The sequence below is a fragment of the Equus asinus genome, chromosome 17 (assembly GCF_041296235.1).
Source record: "Equus asinus isolate D_3611 breed Donkey chromosome 17, EquAss-T2T_v2, whole genome shotgun sequence".
Lineage (NCBI taxonomy): Eukaryota > Metazoa > Chordata > Mammalia > Perissodactyla > Equidae > Equus > Equus asinus.
The window spans coordinates 2,585,311-2,611,929 of NC_091806.1; the positions used below are offsets into that span (position 1 = coordinate 2,585,311).

Below are 26,619 nucleotides of genomic sequence, written 5' to 3' on the forward strand. Positions count from 1 at the left end.
CAGACATTCAGGTCGGCATGCTGCCAGCCACGCTGCAGCCAAGACCCTTGTGCACGAGAGCGGCGCTTTCTCCATGATGTTCCCTGAGTAGAACTGCTGGACCAGAGGGTCTGCGCGTTTTCGACCTGGCTGGCCCTGCGAGCCCTCTGCAGGGGACCCCCCCATTGATGCTCCCCTGAGGGGCTCGAGGGAGCTCTTGTTTCCCCACCTTTCTTCCCTCCTTTGGACTTAAGGTTTCTTAGTTTCCTCCAGGGCATAAAGCGGCACCTATGGTAGTTGTGGTGTCACCAGTTACCAGTGAGGGAGTGTGGGAGGCTGTGGCCCCTGACCGCCCCCAGTGGAGATGGCTGGAGGACTCTGAGGCCATTCGGCCCAGGTGCAGGTAAGAGGCGGTGGTTCCAGGGTTCGTGTGGCAAGAATGTCCAGGCCCGGAACTCCTGTTCTCAGGGCCGAGTGACAGGGTCTGACCCTCCCGGGGTGTAGACCGGTTGCTGTTTACATGGATTCTGGCGGCTCCTGTGGCCCAGCGTCCATAAGGCTTCTCTGTTCCGGGGGGTGTTTTACTCTGAGGGCTGCTGAGACTGCTGAACTCAGGGTGTGCCACTGTGAGAAAACCAGCCAAGCAGTGGGGAGCCACTTTCTCCCCACACCCACATCAGGGTCTGGGGAGTGGTGGCTCAGAAGGCCGGCTCTCGAATCAAATGACCTGGGTTCAGATCCTGGCTGTGTGACCTTAAGCCAGTTACAGAGCCTCTCTGTGCCTCGGGGGGCGCTTTCCCTGTAAAAGAGGGATACGGATAATGCCAGCCTTGTAGCATCCTTAGGGAGCACGGATGAGATCACGCGTGTAGCTGTCTAGCCAGGGGCCTGGCACTTTGTGACACACTTAGCCGTTACTCATCCATGCTCTGAGGCTGGGTTCAGGCCTGGGGTGTCTTATGTCAGCATCCCCAGTTCCTGCACTGAGCCAGGTACTCAGTGAAAAATTTTTTTTTTTTTAAAGATTTTTAAAATTTTTCCTTTTTCTCCCCAAAGCCCCCAGGCACATAGTTGTGTATTTTTAGTTGCGGGTCCTTCCAGTTGTGGCACGTGGGACGCCGCCTCACCATGACCTGATGGGCGGTGCCATGTCCGTGCCCAGGATCCGAACCGGCGAAACCCTGGGCCGCTGAGGTGTAGCGTGCGAACTTAACCACTCAGCCATGGGGTCGGCCCCTCAGTGAACGTTTCTTGAGTGAATGTATGAGTTTCTTCTTATGTATGTGCTTCAGTTTGTACATAGGGCAGGCTGTGTTAAGGCTTTTGAACTTTGTTCTGAGAGCAATGAGAATATTTTTAACCAAGGACTGCTGTGATCTTGTTTGTGGTCTTAAAACAGAGATGAAGACTAGTGGGCCACCTGATGTTTTCAATCCTGAAATTCCTGGTCACCAAGCATCAACTTGAAATCAGGTTTTTCTGCTCATTGTCCCAGACTTTTAAAAGTTTATTCTTCCTGTTTTCCCCATGCCTGAGATGTCCCACACCTGCCTTCTTGGTCTTTCTGAAATGCGTGCAGATAGCTTTCTTTCCTTTGGTGGCTGTGAGTATTTCGAGGTTGCCCTTTGTGGCTTGTCCACAGGTTCTGGTGTTCTCTGCCAGCGCTCAGTGAGATTCTGGACACAGAGTCCTGAGAATCCAGGTTTATTATGGTCCTGCTGCAAGTTCAGATGGCTCGTGTCGGTCTATTTTGCCTCTGCAGGACACTTTTTCCATCCTAAATTTCGTACGAAGAGGGTATGCACAGCCTGTGGGGCCGTCGTGTGGATTAAGCGACTGATGGTGATTTTCCGTGTGTTGGCTCTGCTCTGACTGCGGCTAAACTTCTGGGGGGCTTGTTAAGTTTCCTGGTTCTCTGAGGACCTCGTTGGAAATGAATTCCTAAGGTGGACAAAAGAGCCTCGAAGCTTTTGAGATGGAAATGCCCTTTCTCTGAGCCCATTAGAGGAAAGACACATGCATGGACTGTTCCCTTTGCTGTTTAAATAATTTTCCCTTATTTGAGAGTTGGAGGAGGAGAGCAGAAATGGAAAGAAATTGAAATCTCTCTGGACTGGAGTTATTTGCACATACTGGGCACCCTAGAAAGGCCATTTAGTGGATTTAGAAGCCAAGGGGAACGAAACAGGGTAAAAGGCTGGCTTTGTAAAGTAAATAAATAACGCTGTCCCTCGGAAGGGGCGACCTGAGTGAAGACGGAGTTGTAAATGTTAGTGGGACAGCGGGTCCTGTACTGAACCGCCAGAATTGTGGGGGAGGAAGGGCCGGCCCCCAGGACAACAGATTTAAAACCCATTGGTCTGGCATTTTAGTTCCTGTCCACTCGCATTGCGTGAGATTTGGGGAGGAACATGTTTGTGTGTTTGCGTGTGTATACATGTAAATACATACACACCTGTACATATGTGTGTACACGTGTTAACATGCTAGCTTTGGTCCTGGGAAGAATTTCAACCCTGTGCATAGGAGATGTTCATACTGTGTGTGCTCACTGTTTATTTTAATCTGATCTATTGGGGGTTATGTCACCGGCTTTCTAGAACAATTCTTTATTGTTCACTTGCTTCTTGGGCACCGTGGCAGTCCTGGTGGATATGTGGAGTTTTCCCTGACCTTAGGTAATTGAGAGTTTAGTAAGAGAGGGGCCACTGAGGAGCAGGTAGGTCTGAGTGGGGCGTTGAGTGGCTTGAGGAAAGGGTGGGGGTCGGGCTGGAATTCCAGGCTGCCGTGGGCGGAGTCCCAGAGGTGGAAAGTGTGCCGTGTGTGGGGACCACAAAGGTTACCTCCCCAGTGGGTTTGTTGCAGTCTCAAGGAGCAGTTGAGATAAAGCTAGAAGGAGCCCATGCTTTTCTGTGACTCTTCCTCCTGCTAACGCTGTTCCCAGTTACCGCCGCTCACGGGGTCCCAGGCACTGGGGAAAGTGCTTTACACACAGGATTTTGTGGGATCTTCTCAAGATCCCTAGGAGACAGGGGCAGTCACCATCGCTGCCTGGCCCGGTGGGAGACTAAGCCCACAAAAATGAAGGAGGCTGCTGGGAGGGACTTGGGCAGGAGCTAGGCTGTGGACTCCCCGCCTTTCCAGCTCCCCGGCCCGAGCATCGGTGGGTGGGGTGACGAGGACCCTGGATGAGGAGGGAGTGTGGGCTCATCTGTGGGAAGCTGTCACCTTGATCAGAGCTGCTTAGAAAGATGGGGTTGGCCCTCGGGCGGAGGCCCTGGTGTGTCTGAGTGCAGCAGGGCCTGTCCTGGCTGTCAGGGGCCGGCTGGAGGGACGGGGCCTGGATCTGGAGACCTGGAGAGAACAGTTTCGCTTGAGTGGCGAGAGCAGAAGCTGGCTTTGTACATGAGGGTTAAGAAGTCGAGCTGGGAGGAAGTGGAGGCGGCCGTGCGTCGCCAACTCGCGTAGTTGGGCAATTCCCAGACTTGGATTTATGGACCAGAAAAATAATGAAAAATAAACAAGCCAAGAGAGGCCGGGCTCCAAGGTTGGGTCACCTGCTTTTATTTGATCACATGAGGACAATGAAAAAAAAAACCACCTTTTTGTACATCACCACCATTTTAGAAAAGAAATCACGTTTTAATGTGACGCTGGGACAAAGGACGGTCCTGTAAGTGGAGTGGGTTTGGTTCTCAGAATCCCTCGCAGAAGGCCTCCCTTCAGGGGCCGATTTCCTCACTGACCAGCGAACGTTCTGCAGTGGCCTGAGCGGTTCTTGCCGTCCACGTCTGGGAACCGCCGGGAGAGGCTGTCCCGGCCCAGGCGTGACTGCAGCCAGGAGGGAGGGCAGAGGCTGGGGCAGTGGGAGGGTGCGGTCGGGGTTCACGTATGTGGGCATTTAGGGTTCGGGAAGGGTTTTCTAGGGCAGGGAACCCTGACTGTGTCTAGAGGGACTGGGGAGGGCTCTTGGGAGCACAGGAATCAGTGGGAAACGCCAGAGAGGAGGGAGGGAAGAGAAACCGAGCGGCGGATCCAGCATTTATTGAGTACTGTCAGGAGTGCATCATGGGAGACCTCTCGCTTAATCCTCATAATGGCTTTGGGGCAAAGGCACTGTTCTCCCCATTTTATAGATGAGGAAACTGAGGCTGCAGGGGTTTGATGGACCTAAGTCGCTGTGCAACCCAGCCCCAGAGTTGGGGTCAGATGGAGTCTGACCCGTTCTTTTATTTCTCTGTTCTGCCTCCTGACTCCAGGATGGCATTGGCGTGCTGTTCAGACTTTTCAATGACTTATTTATTTGGGGTACCCGACGCGACCCATTGAGGCCCTCTGTGTTTCCCTCTGGGACTTGGTGCCCTGTGGCTCGGTGACAGTTTCAGTTGGTTGTATTCCTACAGTGCAGCCTCCTCACTTGGCCGCTGGCAGGTGGAGCTGTACGGTATACTCATTTCCATGTTGCCAGCAGTCCTTTCCTAGGTGCATCCGTGGCCCCAGTCCCCGGCCCAGCTTGCTGTCCCATACTCAGGGCTCGGTCGTGGAATCCGTGCGCCTTACACGAGGGTGGCACCTGGGGCGCTTGTTTCTCCCTCCCGGGAAACTGAGGCTGGGGACCTCGGGAGGGAGACCCTGCTCTTCCAGAGCAGCCAGATTCGAACCCTGGCGCCCACCTTCTCGCTCCGGGCTCTTCTCGCCTCATGTCTGTGGAGCCTTCTTCCCCGCGTTGGCGTGAACCCCCAGAGGGTTTCCCGGAAAACTCACGGTGGAATCTTTGAACGGCTCCCCAAGGACGGTTTTCAGATTTTCAGCGATTTTTCTCTTAATGGAAGCTCTGTTGGCTAGTTGGTTAATGGGTCCCAGGTTCTCCCAGGCCACTTACTTCCTAATTCACACATTATCCGTGGAGAAAACCCACCGGCAGGAGCTTATGGCTTAATGAGCTCAGTCACAGTCAGTCTCAAGCCATGGGCAGCAGCTTTGATCGTCCTGATGGGCGCTTTGGTTTCCACCGAGGGGAAGGGGGAGTGGGGAGAGGCTGGGCCGTGATGCCTCCTCACTGCCTTGGCTGCACCATCCCGCCTCCTCTCCTGGGAATGCTGGTGTGAGGCTGCTCAGGGTTCAGCCCCAGGTGGGAGCTTCTTTATCTCTCCATCTGGCTTGCTGGCTTCCAGGGCTTCCTTTCTGTAAGTTGAGGCGCAGCTGGAAGGCAGCAGGATGTTGGAACCGGAGGTGTGCACCTTGAGTAAACCATTTCTGCTTTGAGAGCAGCCGTGGGGCTCCTTGTTGGCAGCTGCTCCCAGAAGGAGGCGTGGGGGCCACGTGTGGGTGCGGGTTTTCTCAGGGAGACGCACTGATAGAATGTTTGCACCAGTGACTTGGTACCAAGCTCTGGTTAGTTTGTTTTAAAAGCCTCAACAACACATCAGCCCTGAGGATGCCAGCTCGTTGGCTTTGGGTTTCTTGCTTGCGGTTTTTGTTTTTACGAGGAGTGAAGAAGCCAGGCCTGATCTTCTGGGAAGGAGCCTCCCGTGTGGGAGAAAATTACTCCCTTGTGTGACTGATAGACGTGATCTCCCACTTCTTGGCACTCACTGTGTGCCCCCGGTGGTGTGTGGTGGTCTCTTTAGTCCCCTCACAATCTCCTAGGTAGGTTGAATTGTGTCCCCCAAAAAGACACGTTGAATGCTCACCCCCGGTACTTATCAGTGGGACCTTGTTTGGAAATGGGGTCTTTGCAAATGTCATGGGTTACGATGACATCCTACTGGATTAGGGTGGGCTCTCATTCTAGTGACTGATGTCCGTAAGAGGAAAGGACACAGACACACACAGCAGGGTGGACACGTGAAGACAGGGGCAGGACTTGGAGTGATGGAGATGCGAGCCGAGTGGCGCACGTGTCACCAGCACCCCCAGGAGCTGGGCCAGAGGCAGGAAGCATCCTTCCCTGGAGCCTTCAGAGCGAGCGCGGCCCTGCCGACGCCTTGATCTCCACCTTCTCGCCTCCAGAACTGCCAGAGAATCGATTCTGCGGTTTTAAGCTACCAGGCTGTGGTGATTTAAGCAGTACAGTAGGAACTGCCTAGAAGGAATCCCGCTACCCTGTTTTGCAGAGGAGCAAACCAAGGCTCGGAAAGGTTAAGCATCTGCCCCAGGTCAGTGGGCTCCCGTGTGGAGACAGACAAATGAGGGGACTGCGTGTTGGTGCCGCCATGTCCGTGCCTCAAGTTGCCGCCTTTCTGCTGCTGCTCATCTGGGATGCCTTGGAGCAGTTAGGCCTCAGAGGGAGGGTCCCCAGTGGCAGTTTGGATCTGTTTTAGGTCCTGGGTTCAGCCAGAAGTTCCCCTGAGAGTGACTGAGGGGAACACTTACTTTTGCTGAGGCGACACGGGAACTGTCTGTCCAGGGGATCTCAGTGTGGGGTGGAGATGGTGTGATGTGACGTGGAGAGGACGTGACATCTCTGTTCCAGGTAGCTCATAGGTAATCCTGGACCAGCGTCCTTCTACAGAGACGTCCGACGGCTCACCCAACGTCTGTCTGTAGTTGGAAAAAGGAAGAGAGAGAGCAGAAGGGTGTCGTTCCTCCTGACCTCGAATCCTGTCTATTTCCATCATGTTCATACTGCCATCCACCCCTCCCCCGCCCCATTCTCAGCGGGTAGGGAGCAGAGGAGTCAGGGGTCATGGGCTGGGAAGGCATTATTCCAAGGGCATTGAGACACCAGTGAAGGCTTTTACTGAGGGGAGTGGCGTGACCTGTTGGGGGCTGTTACGGGCTGAACTGTGGCCCCCTGTGGCTTCACATATGGAAACCCTAAGGCCAGGACTCCAAATGTGACTATATTCAGAGACAGGGCCTTTAAAGAAGTGAGTGAGTTGGAATGAGGCTGTTAGGGCGGCCCTACTCCAGCCTGGCTGGGGGGTCCTTCCAAGGAGAGGCGATGAGGACGCAGAGGGAGACAGCAGGGATGTCCGTGCACAGAGGGAAGGCCACGTGAGGACACAGCGAGAAGGCCGCCGCCTGCAAGCGAGGAGAGAGGCCTCAGAGGAAACCCACTCTGCCCACACCTTGATCTTGGCCTCCAGAACCGTGAGAGAAAAATTTCTGTTGTTTAAGCCCATTGTAAACGTTTCTGTTGTTTCAGATGTCTGTGGCATTTTGTTATGGAGCCCGAGCAGACTAAGCTGACATTTCGAAGATGACCGTAGCAGCAGTGGGGGGGCGCGGCTGGGCGTGATACTGTGATATTGTGGGCAGGCATCCAGAACAGCTGGGAGGCTTGTGCGGAGAGAGGAAGGACTGGGTGGACTGGGTGGCGGCCCTGGAGGTGGAAAGAAGTGGACAGGTCACAGAACAGGCTAGAGGCAGAATCCACAGGGGCTTGTGATCAGTTATTGGGATGGGGGCAGGAGTGGGAGAAGGGATCTAGGAAGACCCGGGCTTTCTGCCTGCGTGGATGGTGGCTCCATTCACTCGGATGCAGGGAGCACCAGAGGAGCCCCGCGGGGTCACGGAGGCTGAGTCATCGGTGCCGAGGCGTCCTCTAGGCAGCTGGATTTCGTGTCTGGAGCTCAGAAGAGGTCTGGGCAGGGATGGAGGTGTGGAAAGCGCCAAAGGGGGCAATTGAGTCATGGGCCCCAAGGAGGTAGCATCTTAGAGGAAAAGAGATGAACTTTGCTGAACACAGAACTCTCAGGAACCCCAGCTCTTCAGGAAGGCGCCGAGGTTAAGAAGGGGCCGGCCAGACGCTGTGCCGAGACCAGGGGAGATGCTTCCAGACTGTGCGGCAGGTGGAGACAGATCGGGAATCCTTAGCCTGGAGACGTGGGGAGCGCCATCAGGCTCCTAAAAGAGGAAGAAACAAAATGGCTTCAGTTTCTTTAGTGGTTTATGTTTAAATTGGTAATACATATAATGGTGCAAAAATTGAAGAAAATACAGTGAGAAATAGTTCCCTCTCTCACCCCACTGCCTCGTTACCTGGAAAAGTTACCAGTTTATACTAGTCCTCCAGCCAGAGGGAACCAGTCCTCAGATTCTGTGTGTTCTTCCAGGGGTAGCTGTCTATGTTTAGCATAAATGTGTTTAACGTGGTGTATGATATCATAATATGGATATATAGATATCTATACATCTGTGGATATATGTAATTGTATATATATCTTATGTGTATATAGTCTAAATTTAGTTTCTTTGTTTTGTACACGCTGTTCTACAACTTGCATGTATTTATTGATTTGAATTTCAGTGTTGTGAAAAGGAAACACAACCATGTGGTATAACATTCATAAGGCACAAAAGACCACACAATGAAAATTCTCCCTGGCGTCCGGTCCCCAGCCGCCCCTTGTCTCCTCCCTGCAGGCACCTGTTTTTTTGGTTATTGTTGTTGTTTATTTACTAAATATATTTCAGAGATCTCTCTGTCCTTCAACAGAAAGAGCTGCCTGGTTCATGGTATTCATGGTGTTCTGTTATGTGGATCATGCACCATAAATTATTTAACCAACCTCCTAGTGGTAGATAGGACGATTTACAATTTGCCATGACAGACAGTGTTATCTAAATAGCCTCTTATACATAGGTTATTTTAAATATCCATAGCAGTGGAATTGTTGACTCGAAGAGTGAAGTGCATTGGCTATTTTGATAGTCATGCCTAATGTCAGTGTCTCACTGTATTGCTCTTAGAAGGAGTGAGCATCTTTTCAAAATGATCTTTTCTTATTGATTTGTAGGAACTACTGACGTATTAAGGAAATCAGCCCTTTGTGATACAAGTTGCAGATATATTTTCTTACTTTAGTCAAATTTATTAATCGTTTCTTTCTAGATGAAAAAATTCTTCTAGATTTTTGCGTGACACGTAGGCCTTCTTTGCTTCAAAATTACATACTAAAAAACTTGTGTTTTCGCCTCTTATTTTTCGTATTTGAGTCTTTCATCTGTCTGGAATTTATTTTGGTGTTCTGTGTGTGTCAGGGATCCAACTTTACTTTTTTTCTGGGTGGATACCCACTTGTTCCAGTCATTTATTGAATAAGCCCTTCCTGCCTGCTGGCTTGACCTGCGTTAGTTTTCTATTGCTGTGTGACAGTATTATCACAAATTTAGTGTCTTAAAGTATCACGTGTTTATTATTTCACAGTTTTTGTGGGTCAGGAGTGTGGACAGGGCTTAGCTGGGTCTGCACGGCTCCAGTCAGGGGGGAGCCGCAGCCTCATCTGAGGTTCAGCTGGGGAAGGATCCCTTTCCCAACTCATGTGGTTGTTGGCATCGTTCAATTCCTTGCAGGCAGCTGGCTTGAGGCCTTATTTTCTTGCTGGCTGTCAGCTGGAGGCCAGTCTCTGTTCCTTGTCACATAGGTCCCCAACATGGCCTTTTGTTTCATCAAGGCAGCAAGAGAAAGAAGACCCTAGTATCTTCCATAACATAATCACATACATCTCGTCACCTTTGCCCTATTCTGTTGGTTAGAGGCAAGTTACGGGTCCTGTCCCCATTCAAGGGGAGATGCTCACACAAGAGTGTGACACCAGGAGGGGGGGATAGCGGAGGGGCCTTCTTGACAGTCTATCTGCCATCCTGCCTTTTTTATACCTTAAATTTCTATGTATATTTGAACCGATCTCTGTCACCCCACCAACTTTTAAGGAGTAAATAGAGGAAGAGAAGCCTGCTCAGAGATGGGGCGGAGGTGTGTGGGGCTGTGCTCGTCCGTCCCGACTCCCTGGGCTTGGAGCCTCACCCTGGCCAGTTGTGGACTCTGTCGTCTGAAACCCTTTGGCAGCTGGCATCACGCCGTGGCTGAACTTGCTGCCTTTGTGTCCACGCTGCATGCCTCCAGGCTGAGATAACCTAGCAGATGCCTCACTTCCTCATTTGGCCCTGGAATTCTGTGTTTTGTCAGAGATTATGCTCATATTGATGAATATTATTTCTGGCCACCCCACTGCCTCTAGACGGAATCAAGTGTGCTCTGCCACTTGAGCCTGTTGTCTTTGTAGAATGCAGGAACAGGGTGAGCTGGGGGGTGTTTGAGATGCTGGTGGGTTAGGACCAGTTCTCCCTGGAGGGAGAGCGTGCAGAGCAGGCTCTGGAATAAGGATGGAAATTCTGGCAGCTGCATTCTCCCCACTTTTGTTTTCCCCACATTTCCTTGAGTCAATTTTGTTACCTATAGTTTGTGGCCAAAAAAACCCACCAAAACCAAAAAAATTCCCATTCTCTTTCCTAGACGTCATTATAGTTTGATTGGCCTGCTGGGAATAGAAGCTTTAAACAGTAATCAAAAGATGCTATGTCAAAGGAAGTTAGCAAGAACCCCAGCACTGACCAACAGTGTGTGAACTGGTGGTGCATGGTGTAAGCTCGGGCACTGAGCTTGCCGGGCGGAGAGGTACGGGACGACGCAGCAATTCTTGCTGGAGGGAGGGGCATGGGACCTCGGGGTGGGCCGGGGGACGGAGAGCTGGCCTGGATGGAGAGGGGACAGTGGGGGATTTTTGAAAAAGTGGAGGGGGTGTGAGACCGCAAAGGAGAATTTTAGTGCTGTTTGGAAGTGCTGATGGTGGTAGAAACTTCTCAGAGCAAGTGAGGAAGGAGTTGAGTGCCCAGGGTCAGGAGAATGGCCACGAGAAGACGCCTTTGTCAGAGCTGGAGCGTCAGTTGATGCAGAGAGGGGACCATGGTGATATCAGGTCCGAGGACTGGACAGTGGAGGGCTGTCATTTCCCCAGGAGTGTAGGGTGCTGATGGGGGAACTAGGGCTAGCGTCAGGCCATCAGGGTCGGAGGGGGTGATGGTGGCAGTGAACCTGTCACCAGTCCCAGGCAGGTTTGTCTGCCCGATGTGCAACGGAAAGGCCCAACGCTGACGCAAAGGTCTTTTGCAGAAAGAAGGGACTTTATTGCAGGGCAGCCAGGCAAGGAGACAGGAGACAAAGCTGGGGTCTGTCTCCCCCAGTGGCTTTTTTGTGGGATATTTATCAGGGAAGTGGGGAATAGGAGGGAGGGTGTAGGAGGGCGTCGGGGGCTGAAGTTTCAGGAGTCCTCTGCCCAGGCACGACTGTCTTTCATGTTTTTTCGTGGTTGCCTGTGTGAATTCAGGGGGCTTCTGTGTGTTGCACGCGGTGGCTTTTTAGGCTGTGATGTCTGAAGTTTGCAGTCAGTCATTTTAGCTTCTCTGCACACCTGAGGGATGTTTACTCAGGCAGGGGTCGGTTGGCCAGCTGCTCTCTTAATTAGGGGGTCTTCCTGTTGTTCTGCAGACTTGCTGGGAGACTTTGGTTACTTTGTTTCCCTTATCAGCCTCGTGGGTGTGAGGCGCAGTTTCACACCTGCCAGGTAGTTCCTGAAGCTTGTTGCTAGTGAATTGTATCGCGGTAGAATTTCAACTTGCGGTGTCTACAGTTAGATCCTTATGCTCCTTCACAGTCAAGAAGTGTAGTTGTGGGGATTAGTTCTGTGGGTCCAGCTTTTTCTTTTTTTTGAGGAAGATTAGCCCTGAGCTAACATCCATGCCCATCTTCCTCTACTTTATATGTGGGACGCCTGCCACAGCATGGCGTGCCAAGTAGTGCCATGTCCACACCCGGGATCCAAACCGGCGAACCCCAGGCCGCCAGAGCGGAACGTGTGCACTTAACCGCTGCGCCACCAGGCCGGCCCCTGGGTCCAGCTTTTGTAGAGATGCAGAGGGGGAGGGGCGGTGTCCTGGTGGGAAAAGGAAGGTTGGAAGAGAGGACTGGGGACTTGGGGGAGGTGGGGCTGGAGAGTTTCTTCCCCGGAGCAGGTGGTGATGGGAGCTGGTGATGGGAGCTGGCCGGGGGAGCTCTGAGGGAGGTTGTGTGGAGAGGGGAGGGATGGGGGCTTGGGAGAATAGTTGAGAGATGTTTCCTGGAAACACTGACAGACGTGACCAGAAAGGAAGATGTTGATACATCCTGTGTTTACTCATCGCCCCTCTCCTGGGCCAGTGGCTGAATTTTATTTCATTCATTATCAAACTTGCTATGTTCCAGGCACTCGGTGATACTCACTCAATAACACACAGTCTCTTCTTTCTAGGGACTCAGTGTAGTGAGGGGGAGAAAGGCGCTTCCAAGTGTCTGAGAGGACGTTGGAGTGAATGGGGCGTCTTTTCCCAGATGAGTCTGTTTTAGTTGAATTGCATCATGTGGCAGGATGGACGGGGACGTCAGTGGTGTGTCTGTGTGTGCACGTGCATGCCTGTATGTGTGTGTGTGTGATCAGCTGTGTTGTCTTGGCTTCTTGTTTTTCTTGGAGTCTTGGAAATATGTGTGTTTAAAACATAGAGATAAGCGTGTTTTGTTTGGGTATTCTCAGTCTATTGAAACGAGCAAATTCAGTAACTTGCTTTATTAAATTGCATCGCTCACGCACGTGTTAAGCCCATCGAGTGGCTTTCAGAGCTTGCTGGAGGTAGGTAATTCAGAGTGGCTTGGTGGCTCCATGTCATCAGGGACCCAGGCTCCCTTGTACGTGTTCCTCTGTTAACTACTTCATGTCCCAGCATGACTGCTTGAGTACCGGCCATGTCGTCTGAATTCCAGCCTGGAGGAAAGAGGAAGACCCTAAGCAGAATGAGCTCCCTCTTCTTAAGGATCCCTCGTGGAAGTCGCACACGGAACTGCTGTTTACATCCCATTGGCCAAAACCCTGTCCCACGGCTACGTTCTGCTGCAAAGGACACTGAGGAAGGTGCTTAGGTCAAAACAGGCGTCCTCTTAGGCATTAGAACAGAAAAGACACGTAATAGGGGATGTGTGTAGGGGTTAATTATGAAGGGAAAAGGACCAAATGCCAGAGCTGTGCTTCTGAAACTTGTTTTAGGACAAGAAAGGGCGCAGGGGTAGGTTGCTTGATTCACTTCGTATATTATGGAAAACAGGTCTCATGCTCCCAGGTGGCTTTGCAAGAGGACTGAGAGGTATCCTGGGAGAGGCCCGGTCGGGGGGCCCGGATACGTGCTGTGAGGGCTGGCGTTGGGGAAAACAGACAGTGGTGAACCCTAAACCCCACGTCCGCAGGATGCGCTCCGGGTTGTGGGAGCCGGTTTGCAGGGCTTCTTAGTGGCAGCTCTGTGGAATGTGTTCCAGGGAGGTCTTTGTATTGATTTAACGAAGGCTTTCATGCTCCAGAGTGAGGACAGCAAGCCGGCCAGGTTAAAATAACTAGGAACTTGCGCTGACTTGGAAGTTACGTGGGGGAGCAAAATAACATGGAAGCATCTGCCCTGTTGCCTCAAAGGCAAAATCTCTGGCCCTCTGTGAACTGGATTCCTGCCCTTCTCCAGCTTCATGCCCTCCAGGTTTTTGTGCCTGCCGTACAGAGCTCCCTCATCCAGTCCTTGTCCAGGGTGGCCCAGGTGGTCCAGGGCTCCATCCAGTCCCCGTCCGGGACGGGCCAGGGCTCCATCCAGTCCCCGTCCGGGACGGTCCAGGGCTCCATCCAGTCCTTGTCCAGGGCAGTCCAGGTGGTCCAGCTTCATCCTTTCTGTTTGTACCATCCATGTGAGATGAGCCCAGTACTGACGTGTGTTCATGTTTTCCTGCACGCGTCAGCTCTTCTTGGTGTACTAAGCTCCTTGGTTCAAACGGGGGCTATTTCTCACACATCTTTGGGTCCCCAGTGCTGCTCTGCTTGGGACCTGTGGTTGGACCCAGTGCCCTAGGGGCGAGGGCCCCTCTCGGTGTCAGTGCTGAAAGGGTTTCCCTATTTTCTTAGCCTCATGATCTCACTAAGCGGGAGGTACTGCTTTATCTAGAGCAGACTATTGTGCTGGAAAAGACAGTTAAAAGGTAAATTGGTCACCAGCTGAGCTACAGAGTCAGCTCATTGCAACATTTAAAATTTAAACACGGCGCTCAGAGTTGTTTCTGTGACAGTCCCAGTGCCTTGGGTGAGGAGAGGGAGGAGGCGTTCTTTGGCTTAAACGACACTTATCCTTCTAGGGCCACAGCTGTTGCTTGATTTGTTCTTGTTCCCTGAACTTGGGCTCATTTTGGGTCTCGTTGAATAGTTTTCTACATTTCTCCATTTTTAATGAACCCTAGAATCTCAAGTTTGGAAAGGACTCTTTAATAAGGCAGTCTGCGCCCAGCTGTTTTCCTGCATTTTCTCTTGCATTCGAGTTTTCTTCCCACACGTTGGAATGCCCCACTCCAGGTCTGAGGTGGCCGCCCAGGGTGTTAGTTTCATGACCCTGATGAGGAAGGACCGGAAGAAGCTGATCTGGTCTCCAGAACCCGGCCGGGTTGCTAAATCGGGGTAGAGGCCCCGGGAAGCAGGGTGCTGTGGTTTCTGCTTTGAGCACACTGCAGCTGAGAGGAGCTGGGGAACTCCAATGGGACAACTCAGCGTGAGAGTTTGGCCACAGGCCAGACCAAGCAGAGGGCTTGTCTGAGAAGGGTTTGCAAGAAAACATCCAGCTGCAGTTCCTTAGTTTGCTGTTTGATCATCTTGGCTAGTTTGGGGCTCAACCAACCTATGACCTCTTTGACCTTGGCAACTGCAGCTGCCTTATTCAGCCCTGAGGCGGCGATGGGTTGAAGGGTGCCAGGGTCTCTGTTTGCAGTCTGATGGAGCTCCCTTCCTGAGGGCAGGCATGGGCTTGTCCCCAGGCAGTGGGTGGCTGAGTTGGACTTCCTGGGTTACAAAGCTTTATTTAGTTTTAATTGTTTGTCTTTTTTATTATAGCCGTTAACAATTTTTTTATTGATATAATTGACATATAAGATTAGTTTCAGATGCACAGCATAATGATTTCATATTTGTATGTATTGAAAAATGATCATCACGAGTCTGGTTAACATCCATCACCACACCTAGTTAGACACTTTTTTTTCCCTTGTGATGAGAACTTACTCTCTTAGCAACTTTCGAATATACAATACAGTGTTATTAACTATAGTTACCATGCTGTACATTACGTCCCCTTAGTTATATTATAACTGGAAGTTTGTACCTTTTGACCACCTCTGCCTCTGGCAGCCGCCAGTCTGTTCTCTGTATCTGTGAGTTGCATTTCTTCTCTTTCTTTTAGATTCCATGTGTCAGTGAGATTATACGGTATCTGTCTCTTTCTCTGATTTATTTCGCTTTAGCATGGTACCCTCGACCTCCATCTCTGTTGTTGCAAATGGCAGGATTTCCTTCCTTTTTATGGCTGAGTGGTATTCCATTGTGTGTATACGTGCGTGTGTGCTTTAGCCATTCATCCGTCGATGGGCGCCTGGGTCGTGTCCCTGTCTTGGCCGTTGTGGATAACGCTGCAGGGAACACGGCGTGCAGGTGTCTTTTCCAGTTAGTGGTTCTAGATGAGTGTCGGAACCCTGAGTCCTGGAGCTGCTGCCCGGTGTGTCTTAGGTTGTTGCTCTTGGTTTGCCTCCTCGGGAGGCATTGGGACAAAGTTAAACTGAGATGGGTTAGTTCAAGGTCCTTCCTGTGTACCGTGCTTGAAAGAGAGTTTATAAGACACTGGACCTCGCGGCTCTGTGGATAGAAATGTGGTGGTTGACGTCAGACCGGGGACATGTTCTGGAGCCAGTGGCTGTCCCTGGGGAGGGAGCTCCTGATTTCAGCCTGACTCTCAGCTGTTGTGCCAGATCCGTCCTCTTCCTTTCTTAATAGCCACCTGTTTATCAATGAGGAGCTTTATCAAGGCCATTAGAGAAAGACGCTATATCCCTTCTCTAGAAACGTCTAAACTGGCTTTAAAGGTTCTTGTCTTTAAAATAACAGGGTGATGGGAATTTTAAAAAAATGGAGCCTCTTAATTGACCCTTAATTTCCATCGAAGTGTTTTTATAAGGTTATCAGTGTATTCAGTAGCTCCCTAGTGATAGCGTCGGTCTGCATGGTGCTGCTTATCCAGGCAGTTCAAAGTCCTTGACAGCTGTGTCTCCATCGCCAGGTGGCTGTGTCCCCATTTTATTCCGGGGGCAACTGAGGATTTTTAGAGAGAAATAAATTACCTAGAGAAAGTCAGATCACAGAGAGGAATGACCACGATTTCCTGGCATTCCTGTTTCCTGTGCACCGTTGACTTTATCAGGATGGGCATGATCTGGTTAGGGAAGTAATCTCCTGGCGAGTAGTGAGTTGGTTTGAGTTACTCCTTTTGGAAATGGGTTACTGTTTCTCTTTATGTAGTGCATGGAGAATGGAAATTCTAATTCACTTAGCTGCCCCACCGTGAAGGTTAATGAATGAATGCAAGCTGGGTTAAACAGTTGAGGAGAATGACACGAGGAGAAATGTTGTTTTATTAATGATAAACTTGGGTTCTGCTCCTGGGCCTCATGAAAGCGTTTTCCTGTTTTCCACGTGTGGATGACAGGCGCTGACAAATCGTAGTGTACTGGCTTTCTGTCTGACCCAGCCAAGGACTTCTTTTAGAATATTCCCCCACAAACAGATGGTTTCAAATAGCTTGTTACCAAACTGTAATTATTAAATAGTGCTTGGTGTTGTTAAAACATTAATGAAAGGCGTTTGTAACCATGAGAGATTCCACTCGAAGGAGGCGGTTGTTGTCACCACACTAATAGGTTTTGATTTGAGCCTGGCACGAACACACCTGATGTGCCGGTTGCCCGGCATTGAGGCCGACGGCCGAGTTTGGTTGGTCCTTTTGAACTAGTCCTGGGAATCTTCGCTACCCCAGCCCAGAGCTGTTGATGGAGGCCCTCGGGCCACTGCTGACTCCATGGGATCAAGGCATTATTATTTGGGTTTTGATTTTCAAAATCAAATTTGATTTTTGGAAATTTCATATAACAAAAAAGGGAAAGAAAAAAAATCCGGAATATCTTTCTCTCGGGGTCGTGGTCTGCTTAGAGCTGTGACTGTGTGCTTTCCGCTCTCTTTTCTCCATGCTCAGAGTCATTGGGTCCCACCATGGGGGATGCACAGGCCGTGGGGAAGCAAAGTCAGAGGGAGGGAGGATGGTATGGGGGGGCTGGACCCAAGCTCTGCTTCTCGCTGTGTGACTTTGGCCATGTGACTAGACCTCTCTGACTTCAAGTTTTTTCATTGGCAAAATGGAGACAATAACTACCTCAGTGGTAGAACATTTATAAAAAAACGGTGTCCTAGGCTAGTACCTGGTAGGCTCTTAATATTGTTGAGAACAGAAACCAGCTCCTGGAGACCCAAGATCCTGTTGGCAGGTGCACATTCCTGTTGAGAAGGTTTGTTTTCACATCCTCATATTTTTTAAGGGTACTCTTCTGTAATGTTCCTCTAGAAAGTCCCGGTGTTGTGACCTTTGCCCCTCCCTTTGAGGAGGGAAGTCAGTTTCGGGGGGACCCTCTCTTAGCCTGCACTTGGCCAGAGCCGCCACTGGCACAGTCAGCACCCTGGTGAGATGGCCTGGGAACTCGCCCGCCATGTTGGTGCTGCCCTGGCTTCACTGTGGGCGAGAGCCCGTGGTGGCTCGCTCCGCCCGGCCGTGATCATGCGGTGTGGGTGGGTGCTTGAGGCACACTTCAGTTTCATGTCAGAAGAGCTGCATTTTCCACTCCTGCTTCTTCCTCTCAAAGCTGAAGAAAAGGCACTTCTCTCTTGGCCTCCTGGCCTGGCACTTGGAGCTCCTTGGCCCTTCTGTCACCAGCTTCGTTTCCCCAGCTGTCCTGGGTTGCTGTCGTTAGTTCCACGTTCAGGGCCTCCCTAGTAAACTCGTTGCAGACAAGGGCCATATCTACCTTATGCTGGACACACTGGGTTAAATAAAACGTGTTATTAAAGTGAATTTTATCTGTTCCTTTTTACTTTTTTGTAATGTGGCTACTAGAGACATTTAAATTATGTGTGTGGTTGGCATTGTGTTTCTGTTAGACGGTGCTGCTTGCGCCCTCTCCCTTTGTCCGCGTAGTGACCTGTGTGCCCCTGCCCGGGTTATGTGGCTGGGCTGAGGTTGGGGGTGGGCATGAGGCGCTTGGATTGGCTGGCTCACTTTTCTGATGGTAATGCTTAGACCTGTAGTGGGCTGTAGCGAGTTGAATGGTGGACCCCCCAAAAGGTACGTCTACCTGGAACCTGTGAAGGTGACCTTGTTTGGAAAAAGGGTCTTTGCAGATGTAATCAGTTAAGGATCTTGAGATGAGATCATCCTGGATTATCTGGGTGGCCCTAAATCTGATGACGTGTCATTATAAGAAGAGAAGACACAGAGAAGGCGGCTGTGTGAAGACAGAGGCAGAGATGGGAGCGTCAGGTCCCCAAGCCAAGGGACGCCAGGGCTTGCTATGAGAGAGCGAGGAGAGAGCATGGACTCCTCCCGCAGGGCCTCTAGAAGGGCCCACCCTGCCCACACCTCGATGTTGGACCATTGTCCTGGGAAGCTAACAGCTGGGAAGATGGCAAGCCCGCTGGCTCTGATGGAGGGGGAGGAGCTCCCGGACAGCTAGAGGAAGCCAGTGCAGTGACGTCTCTCGCTGTCACAGATGACTGCCCCACCCCACAGAATTATTCTGGAAATTAAAAGTGACAGTATGTATGAAGTGCCTCGCATGGTTTCTGCAGTGAAGGAGTCTTCATTATTCTGTTGGAAGGCGCTGTGCCATCTCCTTGACCTTGAACGTGAGCTGGAGGGAGGTCGTGGCAGTAATTCGGGTAGTCTGGAGATATTTAGTGTCTAGGGCATTTAGTTTGTGGCTTCTGAGGCTGTCTTCCAGGCTTTTTGGTTATTTTGCCTGTTTGTTTTGTTGGCTAAGGGAAGAGGAGGAACAGTTTGTTAATAATGAGGGTTTTTTTCCCTGCTTGATGAGAAATCTGTTTTTTTGGTGCTCATTACATACTCGATTTGGATTGCTCCCTTTTAGGGAAAACAGCATGACATGCTCGTTTACCTAGAGATTTTGGGCTCCCAGCAAACATTTCAGAAAGGGCTTTCACACCACTAAGTACAAAGTCAACATCTTCAGCCCGTATGCAGCAGACGTATTTGGCCAGTGTTCATGCTTGTGGGGAAGAGAGAGAGTATTTGTTGACTGCCTGCAGTGCGCCGGGAGCCTTTGTACGGTCATCTCAGCTGATCCTTGTGCTATGGCTGTAAAGCGGGTGTTATGACCTGGGTTACGGATACGGGATCCAGGTCTCTGGGAGGCAGAATGACCTGTCCGGGGCACACAGTAAGCTGAAAAATGGGGAGTGCCGCCCGGTGAAGCCAGTCTTTCAGTGTCGAGAGATCTGTTCTCCGAGGAAACGGTTACATCACTTGGTGCCTCCCGCACCCTCCTCCCTCTGGTTCTCTGGGTGCTCCACTGCATTGTTGCTTGAGTTACTAACCACTAACGTTCTGAGTTTTTCTGTTTAGACGAGTCAGGGAATATAGTGAGCTCCATGGAGGGTGTTCTTGCAGATTCTGTAAGGTGGCCTTGCTGGGGTTCTGGGACTTTCCGGAGAATGGGATGGTAATGCAGAAAGTCTGCCCTGGGGCCTTGAGCACCTGGGCTCCCGTCAGGCTCTGGGTCTTGGCGTTGAGTCTGTCATTTGTTTGTAGTGATGTGCTCTTCTCAGGAGGTGTGTCAGATTCTGTTAGTCAGGATAGGAAAGGCCTTTGCTGCAGTGACAGATTTCCCCAACAGTTCATTGGTTTGACGTGTAAAAGTCTGTTCTTCACTTCCTCAAAGACCCTGCTGGTGGGGTGGCAGGAATGGAGGGGGCTCTACTCCTCAGAGTTGCTTTGTCCCGGGCTGATCAAGGCACCGTGCCTGTAACACTGACACAGCAAGGGAAGGGTCTGCAGGAGCTGTCGTGTGCTGGCTCTACCCTGAAAGTGATGTGTGTCGCTTTGTGTGTGTGTGTGTGTGTGTGTGTGAGGAAGATTGGCCCTGAGCTAACATCCGTGCCAGTCCTCCTCTGTTCTGTGTGAGATGCCACCACAGCATGGCCTGATGAGCAGTGCCGGGTCCAACGCCTGGGATACAAACCTTCGAACCTTGGGCTGCTGAAGTAGAACGTGCAAACTTACCCACTACGCCACCGGGCCGGCCCGGATATGTGTCACTTTGGCCCACATTCCATTAGCCGCAACTAGTCACGTGGCCCTGTCAACCCTGGGAAATGGGGGCAGTGGAGGATGGTACAGATGGAATGTTAGTTGAGTACCGCTCTCTACCGGAGATAACCCCGAGTGTTGAGTTCACTGAATCCGAGGAGAAGCTCAGCCATGAGTGGCGTTGGGCCCGTTTACTTGAGAAAATTACGACCTGAGCTCCGTGAAGTCACAGCCTGTGTTTGTGTCTCTCACACCGGGATCCGTTCCTCAGTTTCTCCGCCCTCAGCATGGGTGGGTTGAGTTGAATGACGGAGGCATTGAAAACCTTGTTCTGGTTTTTGGTCTGACGGACAGTGGTCCTTGGCGTGGTCTTGCTGATGGAGCGTCTGCTGGAGGAGGCCCTGCCTTGGATGCGGGAGCTGCGTCAAGTACCAGCTGCAACAAATTACTGTATTTTGTTAGCAAGAAAATACCAAAGTCATTGCAGTTTTAAGGGACCATCTCCTTAAACCCGTATCATGGGAAACCACTGCATGGACACGATAGCAAACCTTGGTGCCCGCTGGCCGGCAGTCAGGGCCTGGGGCTTCTTTACAGTTGGACAACCCGGGCCCGAATTCTGGTTCCTCCAGCTTGCTCTCTGTGTCATCTTGGACTAGTTACTTAGTTTTTCTAAGCCTGTTTTCTCATCTATAAGATGGGGGATGAAATTGCCTAGCTCTCAGGTTCGCTGTGAGGATTTTATTCACAGCTGCATTAATTTGCCAGGGCTGCTGTAGGAAATTACCACGAACAAGGGGGCTGCAGACAGCAGGAATTTATTCTGTCGCAGTTCTGGAGGCCAGAAGTCCAAGTTCAGCCTGTCGCAGGGTGAGTCCTCCGGGAGGTTCGGAGGAGAGCCTGCTCCTTTCCTCTCCTGGCTTCGGTGGGCGCTGGCCGTCACGGCACTGCTTGGCTTGTAGCCACGTCACTCGGATCTCTGCCTCTGTCTTCGTGTGGCCTTCTTCCCTGCCTGTGTCCAGATTTCTCTCTTATAAGGACGCCTGTCATTGGATGAGGGGTCCGCTCTGATCTATTCTGATCTCTTCTTAACTTGATCACATCTGCAAAGACCCTCTTTCCAAATGAGACCACATTCGCAGGTCCTGGAGGTTAGAATTTGAACAGATCTTTTCGGGGGATGCAGTTCTCCCTACTACGATCGCATAGGTAAGGCACCAGCATGGTTCCCACAGACGGTAGGCTTTCGATAAATAATAGTGTCCGTTACTCTTCTGAGTAGAGTGTTTGGGAAAACCTACATGGAACTTTCTGAGCAAATTTTGCTGTGTTTTCAGACCTTTGAGGTTTATGGTATCAATAAAACCAGAGCATTTTCTGTTGTCTTTTGGTGACGCACAGCTTTTGTTTGCAATGTGAGCTCTTCTAGGGTGTGTAGGAGCTGCCGTGCGGCTCGACTACAGGGCATGTTTGGCGCTCAGGTTTGGAGTGACTTTGGCCCAGCATTCTCATGGTTTCCTCCAGGCACTTTTCTCTTGCTTAACAATGCAAAGTAGAAAATGCACACAAATCGTTCCCCAAAATGAGGCCTGTCCTTATTGCTGCTTTTTCCTCCGGGGCCCCAAACTGCAAAGCTTATTCACTGCAGGCAGCGAGGGCTCTCAGTCTGTCGCCTCCGTATCTCATGTTCCATATCACACTTGAACACGGCAAAATTAACGGGCCGAGGCCGGGGGAGGTGGGAAAATCCTATAATGGTTTATCATATTTTGCAGGCTTTGTGAGGGCCGTAAATTTAAGGCATATAGGAATTGTATTTCTTCCTTAGATTTCCCAAGTTTGTCGTGTCTCCTTTCTCTGAGGACAGCAGGTTCTTCAAGACAACGGGCTTTGGTTTTGAAGCAGAGAAGGGGTGACTGGAGATCCAGTGTCCCAGACGACCACAGAGCCGTCCCCCTCAAGCATCTGAGGTTACATGGCTGTTGATGGCTGAGTTATGAATGCAGGTTTGCTGCTGCGGGGAGCTGCTCTGGCCACGTCCCTCCTCTGACGCCAGCTCTTCAACAGCCACAGTTGTGGGAGTCACGCGTCACGTGGAGCAGTTCCTAGATCGATAGTTGGTGTGTGTTGGCGGAAGGAGCTCTTAATGGCCTCTGACCATATTTTGTGAGTGCCCTTGTGTCTGAAACCTTGAGATGCAGGAATTTACGTCTTGGAATTGGATCCTTCTTGGAGCTGCTTAAACGAGGAAATTGACCCATTCCTGAATTTTTCCCATAGTTCAGCAGCTCCTGTCAGCGTGGAAACGCCCCCTGTCTCAGTGTGTTCGGACAGTGAAGGTGCGTATTCCAGGGGTTGAAATTCTCTGAAATGACAGGTTCTTCAGGATGACCGTAAAGCACTTTGGGCCACGTGTCAATAGGAATGCAACTTTGATTTGACTATCTTTATTTCCTTTTCCAAAGCAAAAGTCCATGAATTGATTTAAAAAAAAAAATCACAGAATGGTGTAACTATCTCTCAGTAACCCTGTAGCCCATGGGCTTCAAACTTTGTTGACAGTGACCATAGAAACACGTTTATGTGTCCACATGAACATTTGTACATGAGTGCTTCATGGCAGCATTTCCGTAATAGCCCCAAAGTGGGAACAGTCTGAATGTCCATCAGTGGATGGCTGGATGAATAACTGTGTTATATGCATGCAGTGGAATATTATTCAGCGATGAAAAGGAATGAATCCCTGATACATTCTACACCGTGGACAAACCTCAGAAACATCGTGGTAAGTGAAAGAAGCCAGACACAAAAGACCGCGTGCTCTGTGGTTCTGTTTATATGAAATGTCCAGAATAGGTGAATCCATGGACACAGAAAGTAGATTGCTGGTAGCCTAGGGCTGGATGGGGATTTTAGAGGAAATGGGGAGTGACTGCTAATGGGTATGGGGTTTCCTTTGGGGGTGATGAGATGTTCTAAAGTTGATGGTGGTGATGGTTGTATAACTCTGAATGTACTAACAGCCATTGAACTGTACACTTTCAATGGGTGAATTGTATCCCCATCATGCTGTTAAAAATCACATTTACGTTGCAAACTAGGCCATTTATGTAAAGTTGAATGAAAACCTGCTCTTTCTGCGTCTGATGCGTTCTGAGTTATTCCAGTCTGTTCCATTCCGTTTCTTTACACAGTGGCTGGATATGACCCACCAAACTGATTCCATAATCCCCACTTTTGTAGATTGCTGTCCATTTTACAGATGAGCACACCGAGTCGCAGAGCTTCAGAAGTGTGTGCGAGCTAAGTGGAGACCACACCCTGGGGCTCCTCATGCCTGGTCCACTGTGCTAGCCAGGAGGTCTGGTGTTCTTTGTAAAGACTGAGTGGAGTCTGGGGTTAAAAAAAGGCTCTGGTGCTGCACCGCCTCGTGGTGAACACCTTCCCGGGGCCGGCGTGCTTGGGAGGCTCAGGGTGCCGGGAAGGGCCAGCTGCGTGTTCTGCTTTGAGCATCGTCTTCAGGGCATGGCACACAACATGGCCACAGCCTGTGCAGGAGGCCCCATGTGTTTATATTTCAGGCAAAGATGCTATTTTCTGAGCATGGCAGAGTAGAAATATTAGAATTCCTAGCTGCCCTGGCTTCTAGCCCTTCCGCTGAAAGTAAAAACCGAGGTGGGCCACGATAGAAAATTAGCAAAATACCCACAGGCAGTTAGGGAGAGAGGGGGGCTGGGGCTCCCCTGCAGCTCTGGAATCAGCACACTGCTATCAGTTAATTGTGCTCTGAGGGCACCGCCCTGGCCGGAGATGCAAAGACGAGAGAATTCTTCCCAGGGAGAAGGACGGGGGAGGGCTGCGGTGGGTCTCCGGAAGCGCCTGAAGCGCCTGGGCTGGGCCGGGCTGAGCCGGGCCGGGCCAGGGCCTTCTCCGCAGGCTTCTTTCTGAGGACTTGGGAGCTGAGGGGACCTGCCGCCCCGCCCGGCTCTGCAAGGGGCCATTTCATCGCCAGGGCTGTTTTCTCACCAAGTTTTGCTCAACCTTTGGAAAGAACACTCTCCCTCCTTAGTTAATTATTTGCATAAATATTTGCTGCTTTCCAGCAGGACCATTTCCTGTGTTAACAAGGACTCAGTGGGTTTCCAGGTTTTCTTTTCTCCCTCCTGTTAGGAATTTGGTGCTGGTGAAGGGGGCCCATCTGGGGACAGGAAACGTCCCATGCAGTTAGGGGCTGAGCTGGCGGGGGCAGGAGTGGAGGTGGGAGAAGGAACAGCCTGTTCTTCCACAAGCCTGGCCTTCAGCCGGATCCCAGGGCCCCCTGCGCACCTAGGAGGGAAATCGCCATTGGCCGGGTGCGTGATGACAATGAGCGTTCACTGCACAGTTTCAGTGTGCGGTGGAGTCTGTTTCTTCATCAAGCATTGATGTCTTTCCTGCCCTGATTGAGAGGGCCAGGGGCGAGGAGCCCGCTGAAGGGAATGGAAGCAGCAAATGTAAAAAATACTTAATGAAACAGCAACAGTTAACCGTTTTTGGTTTAGCGTCTTATTCAAACTCTCCCAGCATCCCAGCGTGGAAGCTAAAGTATTGCCAAGATTCGGCCACCTGCCTCCAGTCCCGGCTCCTCCGTGTGCTCACCCTGTAGCCTGCGGAAAGTTGACTCCCTTTCTGAACCTCAGTGCCCGACGTGCTTGCCTTGTGGGATGGCAGAAAGCTGAAATAAGGCAGCGTGTGCGCAGCACTGAGCATGCAGAGTGGCCATGGTATGTGCTCAGAAAGTGGTAGCTATTTTTATGATTAGGTGGCAGCTTTTCTTATCCCCATTTGACAGATGAGGAAGCTGAGGCTCAAACAGGTCATGTAACTTGCTCAGGGTTCACAGCCACAGAGTAGCGGGGCCGGGACCTGAGTTCAGGTCGCTCTGACTCTGGACCTCGTGTTTTTACCATGGTGTTCTCCTTGCTGAGTATAGATGGTCAGATGATAAGGTGACGACTGGCTGAAGATGTGGAGCTCGCAGAAGACAGCCTGGCGGTGGGCACTGGCCTGTGCTGCCTTTTCACATTGGCAGGTCTGCTCAGAGGGGTGCTGACAAACCCAGGTGGCCTCAAGGATGTTTGTGGAGGGCAGGGCAGTCACGCGGCGTGTAACGGTGGAGCTGGCCGAGCCTGCCTCTCACTTCCCTCTTCCTCTATTCCTGAATTGCTGAGGCTGGGGAGGCGGCTTTCACCTGCCTTTTGAACTCAGGAGCTCTGAGCGGACTTGGTCGTGCAGAGTCCTTCGTCGTCCAGTTGCAGTGTGTGCGCCCTCTGTTCGTCTTGTCTGTCAGACACGGCAGTCTGTCACAGTGGAGCCTGGCCCTCCCTCCCTCTTCTTTGAGGCTTGCAAACATTCGTGGATGCACCTAAGAAATAGAATGAACGCATTTAATACTGGACTGGTTCTCCGGGGCCTTCCCCCAGTCTCCTTTCAGCCACAGCCTGTTCGCTCTTCGTCAGGCCTGCTGCTTGACTCTGTGAAACCACTTGGAGCCTCTTGGGCAGGCTGATGGAAAAAAAAAAACCCAAAACAGAAAAACAATCCTAGAATGAACCCCTGGAGGGGATTATCCTGGATTCCCTTGGGAAGTATCCTCTGTGATTCCAGGGGGGTCCAGGATGTGGGTCTGGGGGCCTGTGGTCTGTAAAGGCTGCAGGTCTCTACCTGGGGCCTTGGTCTGGTGCTTCAAGGAATCCCGTCGGGGCAGTAATAGTACCAGCAGTTTAAAGTGGGCTCGTTCCTGCAGCAGTTACTGCTCTTGCTCAGAATGGCCATCTAAGTCAGGCCCCATTAAGTGCGGCCATTTGACGGACACTTAGTGTCTTTAGGGAGGTAAATTACCTGTTGGCCTGGGCACGTCTGCTGTGAAGTTGGATTGTTGATGTGAGCCCGGGGAGCAGGGCAGGCAGATGCACACGTTCGTGAGGACCTACTGTGTGCCTGATGCTGTGGAACCCTGGGTAGATGATGGAAAGGGAGACACTGTGGGCCCTGCTCTGAAGGAGCTCTCAGCTTGTACTCCAGTCATGAAACATCGATTGAGCACCTCTTGTGTGCAAAGCCTGTGCTTGGTTGTGTAGAGAAGACAGGACGGTGGCAGAAGATTCATGCCTGTGGCCCCACAGTCTTGGGCAGAGGACAGACTTGGAGTCACTAAGCTGAGTGCAGCACTGGAAGAGAGGTGGAGGACACTGTGAGTGCACGGGAGGGAGCCATGTGGTCGCTGGTGGGGTTGAGAAGGGCTGCTGGCAGAGGTGACGTGAACTGACCCTTGAAGGGGGCCCTCTCTGACGGCAGTCCTTCAGATTGCCTTTAAGGGAGCTTGAAGCGGGCCCTTCCCACCCGCGGCTGCTCCTCTCCCAGCTCTCTGGACGCGCGTGTGGCCACTCCTTCTGGATGTTCTCGGCTTCTTGTTGTGGGCCGCTGTGTTCTCCCCCTGCCCGCTGCTTCCCTGAGGCTTCGCGTCCGCGCCGTCCCAGTCCTGCCCAGGAGGGCCTGGTGAGAGTGGGACGTGGCCATCCCCTTCCAGGCCCCGCCCCGTGCCTTCGACCCTTGGGCAGTGCTGGCTGC

The 26,619-nt window shown here is 51.4% G+C and overlaps 1 protein-coding gene across 7 annotated transcripts in view; it reads left to right on the forward strand.

The window, feature by feature from the left end:
- The window catches only part of LDLRAD3 (low density lipoprotein receptor class A domain containing 3), a 454,718-nt gene that overhangs the window by 16,308 nt on the left and 411,791 nt on the right, over positions 1–26,619 (forward strand). Inside the window, exon 1 of one of the 7 annotated variants that reach the window (XM_014851032.3) lies at positions 18,476–18,590. The exons of 4 other annotated variants lie outside the window; for them this stretch is intronic. In XM_014851032.3, coding sequence (XP_014706518.2) covers positions 18,503–18,590 — 88 coding nt within the window. In that variant the 5' untranslated portion in view covers positions 18,476–18,502. Of the gene's footprint in view, positions 1–18,475; positions 18,591–26,619 lie in introns of those variants that run through there. 2 more of the 7 variants (XM_070487526.1, XM_070487529.1) reach the window with 2 other exon arrangements.